The following is a 15,965-nucleotide window of genomic DNA, read 5'->3' as shown; positions in this document are numbered from 1 at the left end:
TCTCCAATTGCTTTATGAATGTTATAATTCTTGACATCTGATTTGTGTCCATTTATTCTTTTACGTAGAGACTGTCCAGTTTGACCAATGTACATGGCAGCGGGGCATTGCTGGCACATGATGGCATATATCACATTGGTACATGTGCAGGTGAATGAGCCTCTGATAGTGTGGCTGATGTGATTAGGCCCTATGATGGTGTCCCCTGAATAGATATGTGGACACAGTTGGCAACGGGCTTTGTTGCAAGGATAGGTTCCTGGGTTAGTGGTTCTGTTGTGTGGTGTGTTTGAGTCTGTTTTTGAAGTCTTTTTGTTCTATTGTTGTGTTCAACATGGCTGAGGTTATGGGGCAAGTGATGCTGCTTTTCCACAATTTCAGCCCGTGCACGTTGACGGAAGCAATCTATATAGAAGTCCAGTCTGTTGTTTCGACCTTCAGGAGGAGTCCATGCAGAATCCTGCTGAATTGGAATTAATTTGCAAACTGGATACAATTAACTTAGGCTTGAATAGAGACTGGGAGTGGATGTGTCATTACACAAAGTAAAATTATTTCCCCATGTTTATTTCCCCCACCGTTTCTGTTAACTGCTGGAAATGGCCCACCTTGATTATCACTACAAAAGGTTCTCCACCCCCCACCCCCCGCTCTCCTGCTAGTAATAGCTCATCTTAAGTGATCACTCTCCTTACAGTGTGTATGATAAAACCCATTTTTTCCATGTTCTGTGTGTATATAAATCTCCTCACTGTATTTTCCACAGTATGCATCCGATGAAGTGAGCTGTAGCTCACAAAAGCTTATGCTCAAATAAATTGGTTAGTCTCTAAGGTGCCACTAGTACTCCTTTTCTTTTTGCAAATACAGACTAACAGGGCTGCTACTCTGAAATGGGCCATTACACATATTGAATCTATTTCCCTAAGTTAAGTATCGTCACACCTTCTCGTCAACTGTCTAAATGGGCCATCTTGATTATCACTACAAAAAAGTTTTTTTCTCCTGCTGACAATAGCTCATCTTAACTAATTAGCCACTCACAGTTTGTATGGTAACTTCCAGTGTGTGTGCGTGTGCGTGTGTGCGTGTGTGTGTGTGTGTGTGTGTGTGTGTGTGTGTTCCATTCTATGCATCCAATGAAGTGAGCTGTAGCTCACGAAAGCTTATGCTCTAATAAAGTTGTTAGTCTCTAACGTGCCACTAGTACTCCTGTTCTTTTTGCGGATACAGACTAACACGGCTGCTACTCTGAAACCATTCAGAAAACAGTAATACTTTGAAAAGGAGTACTTGTGGCACCTTAGAGACTAACCAGTTTATTTGAGCATGAGCTTTCGTGAGCTACAGCTCACTTCATCGGATGCATAGCATATCGTGGAAACTGCAGAAGACATTATATACACACAGAGACCATGAAACAAAACTTCCTCCCACCCCACTCTCCTGCTGGTAACAGCTTATCTAAAGTGATCATCAAGGAAATGGCCCTACTTGATGATCACTTTAGATAAGCTGTTACCAGCAGGAGAGTGGGGTGGGAGGAAGTTTTGTTTCATGGTCTCTGTGTGTATATAATGTCTTCTGCAGTTTCCACGATATGCTATGCATCCGATGAAGTGAGCTGTAGCTCACGAAAGCTCATGCTCAAATAAACTGGTTAGTCTCTAAGGTGCCACAAGTACTCCTTTTCTTTTTTCTTTTTACGAATACAGACTAACACAGCTGTTACTCTGAAACCAGTAATACTTTAATTCTGCACCATAAACCGTACATACTCGATCATAAGCCGGTTAGTTTATAAGCAGACCCTCCCAAGATGGATAAGTAAAAATGGAAAATTTTTATGACCCATTCATAAACTGACCCTATAATTCAGGGGTCGGCAAACTTTGGCTCCCGGGCCATCAGGATAAGCTGCTGGCGGGCCGAGATGGTTTGTTTACCTCGAGCGTCTGCAGGCACAGAGGTAAACCTAAGTAAACGAAGTGTCCCGGCGTGCCAGCTGCTTACCCTGACGGGCCAGGACAGCAACTGGTGGGGAATTTTGGGGGGGGCGGGGGGGGAGCTGGGGGTCCCACATGACCCCACCTCTAGCCCAGGACCCCCGTACTCTCCCCATCCCATCCCTTCCCACCTTATCTGGGGAGAGCCAGGGGAGGATGTCTCTGGCCTGGCTGGAGCTGCTCCAGCAGGCCAGACCGGGTGGCACAGCCGCAGCGTGTTCCAGTGGGCTGGACCGTGTGGCACAGCCGCAGCCTGCCTGGGGGGCAGGGCCAAGCAGCACAGCTGCAGCTGCTTCTGAGGCTTGGGCGAGAGCAGCATGGCCAGAAGCGGAGAGACTCTGGCCCCGCCTCTTCCCTTCTGGCCCTGCTGGCTGTGCTGCCTCTCCTTGCTCCCTCTGTTGGGGGAGGGGCTGCATCCCACCTCTCCCCCTCTATACCCATTCAGAAGCCGACCCCCCTTCTCTGGTGCTTCCCTTTTTTACTTAAAAAATTCGGCTTATGAACAAGTATATACGGTAGTTTAGTTTCTTTGTAATCAGCACTACATATTTTTACAGTATTAGCTTCAGGACTATTAGATTACATGCAACAGTACTGTAAGAAGAAAGCACAGATGTGATGTCAAATGAAAACCGTGCCATTTATTCATGAGGACCTCTGGTTACAATCACACTTATTCTTTTCCACTGAGACACTCAGGAAAAAGAGAGATTGATCAGAGCTTTAAGTCTACGGTAGTATATTAATTTTATTGTGAATTACAAATATCTATTTGTGACAGGTTGGACTCTTCATTACGGTACATTAAAATGTTCAGCAAGACATTCTGCAAGTATTAATGACCTGCAGGGAAGCTCATACCTGACACTCGGCTGTAAGCGATCTGTCAGCCAGACCTAATTAGTCAGGAGTTCCAGAGAGGAATGCTGACAAGCCTAATAAGAAACCAGCACCTGACTTTCCTGGAGTAGACAGAACAAACAGCAACAGGGAGAGAGCTCAAAAAGGTCTGAAGGCTTGAAAACACCAGATATACTGACTCACTCACTCCTTTAGAGTGTGGACCTCTAAGAAAGATTAATCCCTTCATTATACTTTATCACAAATTCCATACTTTTGCATACCAAAGTGTATTTTAAGTAAATACATTTGTTCCTGAATCGAAGCGTAAACTATATCTTGACCTTTTTTCTTTTGTGGCTTTAGCTCTAAGCAGTCCTAGCCTCTTCTGTCTGAGACTTGAGTCACAGGTTACCTCTTTCCACCTGATGACTAGCTATAAGATGGACCAGGATTCCCCAGGATTCTAAAGTGTGTAGGTTCTTTTGAGAACAAGTTGCCACTGCTCTGTTAAAACTGTTAAAGTGTAACATAAGCTTTCACAATTTAATGTGGACAGTCAAGATCTTGCCAAAAACTAATATGGCTCTGACAGATTATTAGCCAGTTTCATTAAGTCTTATTATTTACTGATTTAACTATCTGAAGAGGCATTTATGTACAATACTTCATTCAAACTGCAAAACTTGTGTGCTAGCAGGTCAGAATGTGGCTTACAATTAGACATCAGATTCCCATACTTCTGATGAAACAATTACACCACACTGTGGCTCAAATTCAGCTCAGAACTAGTTTAAAAAAAAAAAAAGCCAAGTAAAAGCTATACCATTGATAGCTACATGTGTCATTGGTAGTACAGTGGGCTCCCCAAAGCAACACCAATCCAATATTTTGACTACACAATCCCTGGGGCACAAATTGTGTTGGAAACAGTTCTGAAAAATGCTTTAGAATCACTACTGTTGTCTTTCTTCCACATCTAAAATCTGTCATCTTTTGTATCTCCTTTTGATTTTGTGGGTCTCCTCTCAATGTTCATGATAACCACAAAACAAAAATAGTATAATTTCAATTCTGCATACAAACATGCACCCTGAGACCTGCACCAGGAAGTGAAATTCATTAAGACTGAGTTGTTAGTTTATCTCACTCAAACAGGTTCAGGCATTGTTTCTATGCAGATATGATACCCTGAACATTAAACACAAAGCAAGCAGCAGCAACTCAGACAGGCATGCCACCTCCTCTTTCAGACATCAAACTGAGGAAATGAAAAAGGAGTTCACCCACTCCAGGTACTGCTGAGATGGGGAACTAGGTTTATTTTCTCCTGAACACAATATGCAGTGGAACATGGCTGGAAGTTCTGATCACTATATGAACATATAGAATGTAGAGAAAAAGAGATATTTCCTCCACTACAATTACTGAAAATTAGGGACATACCTAGCAAGCACACTTTTAGACTGTTTTTTTTTAAAACAGTGACCCGATACCATTAATTAACATCAAATAGAGGAATTTAACATACTAATCCTACTTAAAATAAGTCAGGTTACACCCCATCCTGCACAAAATAGTAAACTAATGTCATTTGCTATCAAATTATTTTTTGGTTGCTGATATCAATACTAGAGTACCTTAGGGTAGAGTTAGCCTGAAAAATCTTTAATACAGTAGCTATAATACTTTAGCAAATTTTATCTGCTAATAGTCCCCCCCTCCATAAATCCAGCTTAATCCTGTTGTATAATAGTTGGCAGCAATTTCTTCATTAATTCTACATCAACTTGGTTAATATCGTACAGCTTCAGTTAATTATATTTACCCCAAGAAGGGCTCCTGTTTTTTACATTTCAAAAACTGTTTTAAAACAGTGACTACACAAAGGCTTTATTACTGATTCTAAATTCCCAATCCACACTCCTCTGAAACACTGGACATTCTATTCTTATTCAAACATGCTAAAACCAAATAAATTCCTCAATTTCAACATGGAAACTAATCTCAAGGAAACAAAATTATGCTATATAATCTTAGACCTCATTTAAAAAGATCTCCCTTTACATTACCAATTAACTTTTTTATTTTTTATTTAAAAAAATATTAAGTTGGTTCTGCTTCTTTTGCCAGATTCCCTAGATACTTAACTGTATAATCTTCAACATAACAGGATACCAGCATTGCATATTTGATCTGGCATTCTCTATTTCATGGCCATAAATGAATTTTTTTTTACCTTGCAGATTGCACCAGAAATGTTTTGTCCTAAAAACTATCCACTGGTTGCTGATTACAATGACCATCTCAAATTCTCCAGACAAGGAGCAAGTCTCATTAGCTGATTATCTTACTCATCAATTGATTTGTTTTGCATTCAGATCTCCATGGCTCCGAATTCTTTCCCCTAACAAATCCCACAGGCTGTGTCCGATATCTTACTCAGATATATTTACCAGCAGATTTTATATTAAAGGGGATTGGGAATTCTGTAAGGCCATAACCTGCTCAAGCCAAAGTTCACGTTACTCTTCTAATTATGTTTGCAATACCTGAAATGACACTTTGCCCATTACTTCAGAACCTTGTATACTGACCTCCATTTTGTTTGCTGGAAAAGACAGCTGGCCAAGAATGCTATCCAATAATTCTGCTAACACCTTTTCCCAAACTTTTTATTGGCTAAGATTCAAATTATGATGAGAGTTAGTTTGAGGAGATCTAATATTTAGCTTTTCGAACTGAAGTATGGATGGAGCATCAATCCCCCATTATCTGCTAGTTTCAAGCATAGCTTCTGTACAATAGAAAATTAAAATAGTACTGATAAGCAATTTCAAGAAAAAACTCTCAAACAAACATGCTGAAGTCAGAGAATGCTATTTACTAAATCTATTACATTTAGATGTTCTTCCTATAAATTGTATTAAAAATAAAAATTAAAAATGTAATTTATACTAGTAAATATCAAACAGCAACCACAAGAACACAGTACCATTTATTAATTTAACTTATGATGAACTCATTCATTTTCATCCAATTTGTATTTAACATGCACGATCTATACGGGAAGCAGTGTGCCCTAGTGTCCAGAGCACTGGACTGGGACTCAGGAAACACGGGTTCTATTCTTAGCTCTGTAGCTAACCTGCTGGGTAACCTAGGGCAAGTTACTTGAAATCCATTGTGGATCTGGGACAAACAGCGGTTTTCCCTCCTCTTTAGTGTCCTAATCACTTGGCTATGGAGTCTCTCCCTCCCTCTGGTCCTTCTCCTCATGAAGCGGAATAGGGAATTGAACCTTGGTCTCCCACACTCCAGGTGAGTACCCTAATCATTGGGCTAAAGATTATATGGGAGGCCTCCTCTTCCTCCCCACCCAAGGCCATTCTCTGTAGAGTTAGGCATGCATCATCATTGTTCGTGTAAGAAACGGTGTAGGCACACACAATGCCTGATTTCAGGAGAGGGTTTCACTGCTGTGGATCCCAAGCAGAGACTGGTGCCTAACTCCCTAATAAGGGGAGGGCTCAGGGCAGACCTTTCTGCCCAGCATTGCCCATTGGCTAGTTCAGGCATCTCCTTACTTAGTGTGCTGTCTTTTGTGGATACCATTCTTAGGCACCTATTACTTCCATAGCATTGTATAGGCAGCCTACGTACCTAGCTCAGGGTTTGTTGATTCCACTACGTGACTAGGAATCCCTTTGTGGATCCAGGCTTTCCCCTCTCTGTGCCTCGGTTTCCTCATTTGTACAGTGGGGACAATAATACTAATCTCCTTTGGAAAACACTGAGATCTGCTATGAAAAGTGTTATATAAGAGATATACTATTTATAACAACTTAACTACCACATGATTTTAGGGAGCACCTATGTTTTTGAAAGTTTCTTCATCTTGTACTTTTACTATCCAGAGCTTAGAGTCATCTGTAACACATCTCAAGGTTCTTCAGTGAATCCCAACCAGGCTTTCTTCTCTAGAGGATATTACATTTAAAAAATACATTCTCAATGCTTAGACATTTTCCTTTCAGGCCCAGGCAAGAAAAATAATATGATGCTAGCCTTTTTGTGTCCAGCAACATGATGGCAACATTATACCTGCTTAGCTATGGGGTTAGCTCACCGAGTCATGAAACTACCAGAGAACAAAACAAGCTCAGGAATTACTTTAGGCTTCCCGGATTATGTTAGGAGAGACCAATTATATTAGAGGTGATCTGCTGAAAGGAGAAGGAATAAGTGACAAGCCATGGTTTGGCATGTCATTTTGTGTTATCTGACTTACAAAACTAAGAGAAACCTATAAAAAAAAAAACATGAATCCTCAAGTATTCACACTCCAACATGAATCTGGCCTACTCATATCAATTTATGCAAGATGAATAGTTTTTCAGAAAAAAGCACTATGTTAAAAGGAAATGTGAACTCAAGGACATTAAAAATAGTACTGCTCCTTCTGATTTTGTTTAAGGTAAGGGGAAATTACTTACTAGTACTTATTGCTCTCTGCCAGTAGGAATCAAGCTAGAACCACATGTTTTGGGGGGTGAAGTTGGAGAACGAAAACAGGGAGGCAAATCTATATACCTTCACATTATAGGAATCAGAATTCTTAGAGCATAACCTACATCACCAACCTATTAACTAGCGATGCAGTTCAACGTCAGCTTTTTTGTTTCACTTTTTTTATTGTCACCCTATTTACTAACCAAGAGAAAACCAGTAATGCCCAATTTAGGAGACTGGGAAATAGAAGGTCTGTCATAAACCAGTACCAGTCAGAAAAGTGGGAGTGGGACAGAAAGATCCCTGAAAAATTTCACATGTGAAAACCTTGGAGAACTGCTTTCACTGCCTAACACCACTCTGGGCCCTCTTGGAGAAGAATAACTGCACTCAGTGTAGTGCTGCACCAATTTAATCCAGCTAGGTCAAGAAAACAGGTTTGTAGTACTTTGCTTGCAAGTGGGCAGCAAGGTGCGCAGAAGTCAAGCAACATGAGCACTGAGAGAGCGCCTCCATCCATTGCTGCTGTATTGTGTCTTGGTCTGAAGCACAACTGAAAAGCATCCAAGATGTTGGTGCCACATGCGGTCAGAGATTAGTTGCACTACTTTCCCAATGATTCTGTCTAGTAACAGGAGGTTGGAGACAGGACAGGCTGGAGAAGAGACAGAGGTTTACAGCGTTTTTCTGCATCAGGTAGTGACCTTTCAAAGGTCAGGTAGACTATGGCATTTTTCTGAGTGGATGACAGGTTTGCATCTCCAAAATAGGAGCTGATAATTTCTGTTAACAGTGGAGGTCTTTGTTGAGTTTCCCCAATCAGGAAGGTCTCAGATACGTTTCACACCTTGTAGCTTAAATATTCCTAGAGACTTCTATAGCTGCATTTTATGGGATGGATCCAAATTCACTCACTAGGAATCTTTTGACAATTTGGGAAGTTAGTAATGAAAGGAAGGGAAAATCTAGAGGAGGTACTGGAACGGAACTCAAGGCAGAAAGAAATAAAAGCTGAAGGACTACGTGACAAGGAGACTGCCTGCCTAGCAAGCCTTGCCTCCTCCCCTCCGCGTGACTGAGCAGCGACTGCAGCAACCCGGTGAGCAATGGATCCCCAGGACTGTCCTTGTGCTGCCGGTGGCTCCTGTACCTGTGCTGACTCCTGCAAATGCAAAAATTGCAGGTGCACCTCTTGCAAAAAGAGTTGTTGCTCCTGTTGCCCAGCTGGATGCAATAAATTGTGCCAAGAGCTGTGTCTGCAAAGCTCCAGCATCCAGTAAATGCAGCTGCTGTTCCTAAAATGGCTATTTTCTGTTCTCCTGTAAATATTCTGTATGAAAGGCAAAACTAATTTTGTTTGTAATGTAGCAATGACTATTTTGTACCTTTCACAGAAATGTCGATTTGAGGTTGAATGAAAATAAAGGCCATGACTGGAGAAATGTAAAAAAAAAAAAAAAAAAAAAATAGGAAGAACACCTAAGACTGATACCTTGCAGTCTCTGTCTTAGACACTCTACTAATGAGACATGGTAAAGCTCCACTGAAGGCAATGATGATACAGTGATTTACACCAGCTGAGGATGTGGCCCTTTGGGTGATCTTGTACATCGCAGAGGCTGATCAATATTTGGCCAATTTTCAAAAGGAACTGTCTTAACCTGGATGTGAGATATCCTCCTTCCCACTGTCTAAAACAAACAGCATTTTCCAGTTTATGAAAGACTATCAAACTTCAGATTGATACTTACTCCACCAGTCAGAAACTACGTATATAACATTACAGAAGTCAAAGTATACAATTTGAATCTTGCAATAAAAGAGATCTTTTATCTTTCATTTTTATTTATGGATTTTTACAATCCTGCTTCTTTTAAAAATAATATGCTACTAAATTTGCCTATTTATGTGAAAAGAATGGGAAACAAATAGCGTATTTGTGTGAACATAATAGTAGTATATGTTTAATTGCCAAAGGGAACAAAAAGGTGTAATACTGACATTACAGGAAATAAGTTTATCCTTGCATTAGTTAAAATTTTAGCTTCAACTACAAGGTAGAAATTTTTTAAATGGTGTGTAACAAGGTAGTTACAACAGAAGAATATTAGAAAATGTTTTCTATCATAAGAAGCCCTTCATCTCTTAAGACCTACAGAAATCAAATCTGCTATTAATATCTACCCTTACTACATCACACTCAAACACATTTTTCAAGGCTTATATATTAAAAAGGTTTTATTGACATGAGTTCAAGTAACAGTCATGCCACACATTGTGAAGTAATTACTTCATGGTACCAACAAAATTTTGTAAGGTGTCACATCATAAATTTTATTTTATGCAATATCTTACAGAATTTGTTTTTACTATTTGGATTTATTACATCTACATGATTTTGTATTCCTCTGCATGCAATGCCAGTATATGTTGGTACTAAGAGTCCAACAGAAAAGAAAAAAAAGAGAGGAACATTAATTAATACGTCATTGAATACTCGTGAAGTGATTTGAGGAAAGCAGGCTTGATGGGGGGGATGGGAGGGGACTATAATTTGTATCCTGCTGTAAATAATTTGGACTACAACCTAATTACATCTATAGTCAATTAAGTCTGTTAGCCTCGTTTCTAGACATCAAACCATCAGAAAGCTTTCACAAATAAACAAGGAAACTTAAGGCTTGTCTACACTTACATTTTATCACGCTCTAACCTGCTGGCTCAGGGGTGTGAAAAATCACCCCCCTGAGCACAGCAAGTCAGAGCACTTTAAAGCGCTCGTGTAAACAGGCTCAGAGTGCTGGGAGCGCAGTCCCCTCGTGGAGGTGGATTACCAGGAGTGCTGGGAGAGCTCTCTCCCAGCGCTCGTGCATGACCACACTCGCACTTCAAAGCGCTGCCGCGGGAGCACTCCCATGGCAGCGCTTTGAAGTTTCCAGTGTAGCCATGCCCTTAGAGCTCCCCATAACTACACTAATCAAAACCTTTTATTTTTATTTTAAATCAATAGTTCAGCCATGACCTTACATTTTCTCTTACCCTTAGTGAAGCTACTGTTTAAAAGACTATTTTCCAAACTCAAGGCAACATTGCAGATTTAGTGACTCAGTAATGGCCACTTCTATTCCCTAAAGAGGAAACAGCAGTTGACCATTTGATTACATAGAAAACTCTCCATTTCCTGTGCTGTTCTCTCCATAACTTGTACAAATAATCTAGAAAATGACATCATGTGGTGCATACACAAATCATTTTTAGCGACTAACTTGTCAAATGATATTTCATCAGCCTTTTGGCCTAAGCTTTTCAAACCCTGGAGTTCAAATATTTGCACAGCAAATGTTTCAGTGAATAGTGGCCTGAGGTTTATTATTTGCAGATCTGGCACTTGGAAAGTATTCTTACTGAAAGCCTGCTCAGGTTAAAATCCTCTCAAAATTTCTTTGAAAGACTGAAATGACTTGATTATAAGACAGGAGGAAGAAAATAGCCATGCAATACACTGGTTTTTAAATAAAGAATTTCTATTTTCAAAATGTAAGATGGGGGCTCTCTTCCTTTCCATTTATATGTTAATCTGTACTTTATATTTTGTTTAGTCTTATGCCAATTGTCTTCCTAGTTGTGTCACTGGATAGGAAGAGAACATAGGTTCGATATTCGTCCATAAATATGTTGGGGAGTTGTAAAGATGATCCCAGAAATTAACTAACTCGTTAACAGTATTAATCAGAAAATCTTTAAAACAGTTACAAAACTGGGTGCTTAAAGTTAGGCACCTAAGCAAGTGGCCTGATTCAGTATTTGATATTTTTATTAATTTTTTTTTTTAAATGACCATTAACAGGGTGAGTAGGCAAATCTACCTGAGCCAAAAAGTACCACTTCATGGCTGCTTGCTTGCTTGTCACATCACAAAAAAAAAAACAACCCTGCTACTGTTGGCACCCTAATGCTCAAGATATCAAAGACTGAATGAATACACGGAGAAACTGAACTAATCTAAATCCTAGAGCAAGGCCTGCCAATGTCAGGGAGCAGGGCACACTGATGGTGTTGTATATGGAAGCTTGCACTTCCTCTGCTGTACCTGATCTGTAAATGGATGGAGGCCTTCACTCTCCGCTAACAATTCAGCACTTTTCAGAAACAAATTAAATGAAAAAAACAAAAAACAGCCTGTGAAACCATGAGATTTTAATCAGCATAACTGACAAAAATAGAAGCTCTTAAAATTTTAGCTATAATCTACATGTAGATTAATACACTAGCTCAGTACAAAGGCAAATACTTATTCTTCCAAAATACTGGAAGAAAAAACAGGTCAGTCATCAGTAAGTACACAGACTATACTGGAAAATCTTAGTAAGAAAAAACATCAAACAAAGCTGAAGAGCTATATTTAACATCTAAAAGTCCAGTAGTTATTCTTAGTAATCTTTGACAGAAATAAGAAAATTGGTTTATTACCCCCAAAGGATAGAATACATATACTGTAATATAATCTGGTATGGTCTGATCACTAATCATAGGAAATTACTATGATGCCTTTTTCACCTGACTCAACTAATACTGTCAAATGCTCCCCAAATATTTGGTAAAAACCAAGGTGTAGATGAAGGTTGGCTGGCTAGAAATCAGTCTAGTTAAGACAAAAAAAAGATGCTGAGAAGATGGGGAAAGCAACCAGAAAATGAGGAAATTATTTATCTTTGTAACTGGAGGTTCTTCAAGATGAGTGATCCCTCTCTGTATTCCACTGTAGGTGTGCATGAACTTCATGTGCCCAGAGCTGAAGAATCTTGAAAGCAGTGTCTGTTAGTCCACGCATGCATCCTCATTCTCCTTATACATCCAACAAAGAAAAAGGGTGGGACAGATTGACCGCCTCTCCAGTTCCTTTTCTACTGCAAATCCAAGGATGATCTGAAGCAGAGAAGACGAGGGAGATAGTAGAATATAGATAAGGACCACACATCTTGAAGAACCTCCAGTTACAAAGGTAAGCAACTTTCTCTTCTTTAGTGCTGATCCCTGTGTGTAGTCTGCTGTGGGTATCTGACTAGAAGTACTCCAGTAGGAAGAGGGTGTGAACATGCAGATGTGTGCGGTTTTGGAAACATAACAGTGGGGCATCCACCTCTTGCAAGCACCCTCTGGCCAAACGTGTGTCTGCACCTCTCAGTCTTTAAGCAGCCTAGGGTGACCAGATGAAACGGACAAAATATCGGGACACATGGGGGAAGCAAAAAAAAAAAAGCGGCCGGAGCGGAGTTGCCGCTGTGCGGGGGGAAAAAAAAAAACAAAAAAAAACCACCACACATACGCCGGAGCGGTCAAAGCCACAATATCGGGACAAATGGCGTCCCGACAATGCATCGGTCAGGACGCGGGACAAAACTAAAAATCGGGACATCTGGTCACCCTAAAGCAGTCTGTCTTCACACAGTCCCAGCCATGGTATGAAGCCATACCCTCAGGGCTTCCTCTCCAGAGGCAATGGTTTCACCCTCTCTTGGCCTATCTGGCCCCAGCTGGGCCACTAGAAGTTCAAGTCCCGTGTCAAAGTCCAATACTCAGGCCTTCCCCCCAGTGGCTAATGTGGGGGACCTGGACCCAACCACTTCTCTGGGTCCCAGCCCAGGTACATGCTGCCATGTCCCTTTAACGCTACTGATTTCAATTCCCTGGGCCACTTCCCCGTGGTCCCACGTTTCACCAATGCTTCATCTTTAGCTCAGTGACCTTCTGTGTTCAGGCCCAGCAGCCAGACAGGAGTTTTCTCATTGCCCCAGTTTCTGCCAACACTGAGCAGTCCGTGGTGCAACAGTTCACTTTGACCAGCCAGGAGCACCATCTGCACATCTCTAGTTCCAGCAAGGAACTGAGTGTCTCTAGCTCTGCAGCTCCTTTTATATGGCTTTCCTGAACCCTGGTTGGCAGCTTCCCCTGCAGCCACTCTAGGCTGCTTGGAAGATTCCACTACTGCTCCTTTCCTAGGATGGGTGTGGCAGGACCCTGAGGCCTCCAGCAGGGCAGCCTCTAGGCCTAGTCCACCCTGTCACAGGAAAGAAATGAAAGTGAAATTGTGAAACTACTTTGGGGGTGAATTTAGGATGTAATTGCAATGAGACCTCATCTCTAAGGACTATAGCTTAAGATGGATCCTCCATCAGACGTTTAAGATCAGACATGCTCCTGGCTGAGGTGATGTCTACCAGGAATGCAACCTTCTTGGATAGGAGAAGCATGGAACAAAGCCAATGGTTCAAAGGTAGGCTTAGTGAGCACCAAAAGAACAAGGTTTAGGTCCCACTGAGGAGTAGATTTTCTCACTGGCTGAAAGGTTCTGATTAGACCTTTCCAGAGTCTGTCCCAGGAATTGCCACCAGGGATTTGATTGCTGATGCACCAATTCTATAGACTGACCACTTCTGCGCACAGAGGGATGGATCTCACTCCTCCTTGTTTGCTGAGGTAAAAGGCAGACATATTGTATGACGCGATGAGGACAGGATGACCTTGAAGGAATGGAAGAGAGACTCTGCAAGCCTCTCAAAGTGCCCACAGTTCCAAAATATTGATGTGCATCCTGTACTCTCAAAATGTCCAAGTGCCCTGCACTGTGCAGCTGTCCATGTGAGCTCCTCAACCTAAAAGGGAGACATCTGTAATCATCATCATCCTTTCTGTTTAGAGGGAAAGAAAGGACATATCTATGCATACCTGGTGGCGATTCTCCACCAAAGTAGAGATAACACTTTGATGGGAACAGATACTACGGTGTTCATGGACTGTTGGTTTGGTAAGCCCTCACTCGCTGTGACTGATTTTTAGGCATGTGCCAATATCGTCTAAGGTCTGGGCTGGAGCAAGAACAGATTTGTCCAAGTTTATGCTGACACCTAGGGAAGACAGGAGGTGTCTTGGCAAGGAAAAGCCAGTCTTTGAGATAGGAGAAGACAGTGAAGCAATGACATCTTACACAGGCTGCTACTATCGAAAAAGATCTTGATAAAGATCCTGGAGACAGTAGGAAGGCCTGTATTGAAAATGGTTGGGGCCCACCTTGAATCTGAGAAAACATCTGTGAGCAGGGTGAATGTCCACATGAAAATACACATCTTTCATGCTGAGAGCTTAAACCACACAGGATTCTAGATGCCTGTGTGACCATGTGAACACTGAATTTGTGAATAAAGCGATTAAGAGGGCAGAGATTGAGGAAGGGTCTCCAGCCGCCCTTCATAGGTATAAGGACGTATGTTAAGTAAAAGCCCTTTCTTTGGTGCTGAAGAGGTACCCGGCTCTATTGCTCCTTGCTGTAGGAGGATCTCTATTTCTTGTTTGAGAACCTCCTCATGAGAATAGCCCCTGAAAGGAGGTGGGGACTGGGATCTCGGAGTGGACAGGGAAATAAATTTGATCATAGACAGACTGGATGATGTTTAGTACACAGTTGTGAAAAAAGAGTGTTAGAACACCTCCAAAAGGGTGAGAGAGTCCGCAGGTAATTATATTATTGGTTTGCAGCTCTTGAGCTCACATCAAAAATATCATTTACACAGGGGCTGGGGTTGGGATGAGGATACAGAAGGTGCAGGGAAATGGGACTTCTGAATCCTATGCCTCTTACAGAGTGGCTCACAAGGTCTTTGGTTCAACAATTCTACCACCACCAGTCAAGACATGTATGATTGCCCGTGGAATACAGGGCAGGTGTATATATGCCCAGGGAGTGGAGGGTTGGCCTGGGTCTTAGAAAGTGTAAAAGACTCGTCAGTCTTGATTAAACAGGAGTTTCATTAAAGGGCAGGGCAGGTTCTCCACAGTGCTCTGGACTTCCCTAGTAAAACGGAAAGTGAGAAGCCATGACATTTCTCAGCACATTACAATGGCAGTAGCCACTGCCCTCGAAGATGCATCTGCTGCATCAACCACTGATTGATGAGCAGTTCTGGCAATCATCTTGCCTTCTTCTCTGAGAGCCTGAAATCAAGTTCTGTCCTGATGAGGAAGCTTGTCAATAAAATCCAAGAATTTGGATAGCTATTCCTGAGAATTTAGAATAGCTCAGATAGTCATACTTAGTCATCAGTGGTTGGTAATTGGTTACCCCGAACTTGAGGCTAGCAAAAGTAAAGATCTTCCTTCCCAACAAAACTGAACCATTTGCCTTCTTTATCAACTGGAGTCGATCTAGTGTGCTGCTGTCTAGACCTCTCCATGACAGCATGGACAACCAAAGAGTTAGGAGCAGGATGGCAAAAGATAAATTCTGCCCCTTTTACTGGGACAAAATATCATTTTTCTGCTATCTTAGGGGCAAGGACACAAGTGGCTGGGTCATACAAGACCATTCTACCTGGTTCCTTCAAGACATTTTTTAAAAAAAAGCACAAAATAAAACATTTAAAATGGGGGGTTTACAATTGATACGTATTTTCATTTGCCACATTTTCCCCAGTGTCCCCTCACCATTCATTTAAGTTTTTCCTGGAATGCTCCTGTTACTTCTGCTCACAGCACTTAGCTGATGGCTCGTAGACAACAGAGTGTAACTCATGAAATATCAGCTTCACTGTGCTTTTATCCAGGGATATAGGA

At 41.4% G+C, this 15,965-nt stretch overlaps 2 protein-coding genes across 31 annotated transcripts in view; one reads left to right on the top strand and one right to left on the bottom strand.

Moving 5' to 3' along the window:
- Nucleotides 1-15,965, bottom strand: part of AFDN (afadin, adherens junction formation factor) — a 215,865-nt gene that overhangs the window by 170,244 nt on the left and 29,656 nt on the right. The window lies entirely within an intron of this gene.
- LOC102930172 (metallothionein-like) lies at nt 8,384-8,842 on the top strand. The gene is given in 2 exon segments (XM_027833262.3): nt 8,384-8,596; nt 8,598-8,842. Coding segments are annotated over 2 exon segments (192 nt in total). The 5' UTR covers nt 8,384-8,464; the 3' UTR covers nt 8,658-8,842.

The sequence above is a fragment of the Chelonia mydas genome, chromosome 3, assembly GCF_015237465.2.
Source record: "Chelonia mydas isolate rCheMyd1 chromosome 3, rCheMyd1.pri.v2, whole genome shotgun sequence".
Classification (NCBI taxonomy): Eukaryota; Metazoa; Chordata; order Testudines; family Cheloniidae; genus Chelonia; species Chelonia mydas.
Note: the sequence above shows the minus strand (reverse complement) of the source record. Positions and strands in the feature narration are given on the sequence as shown.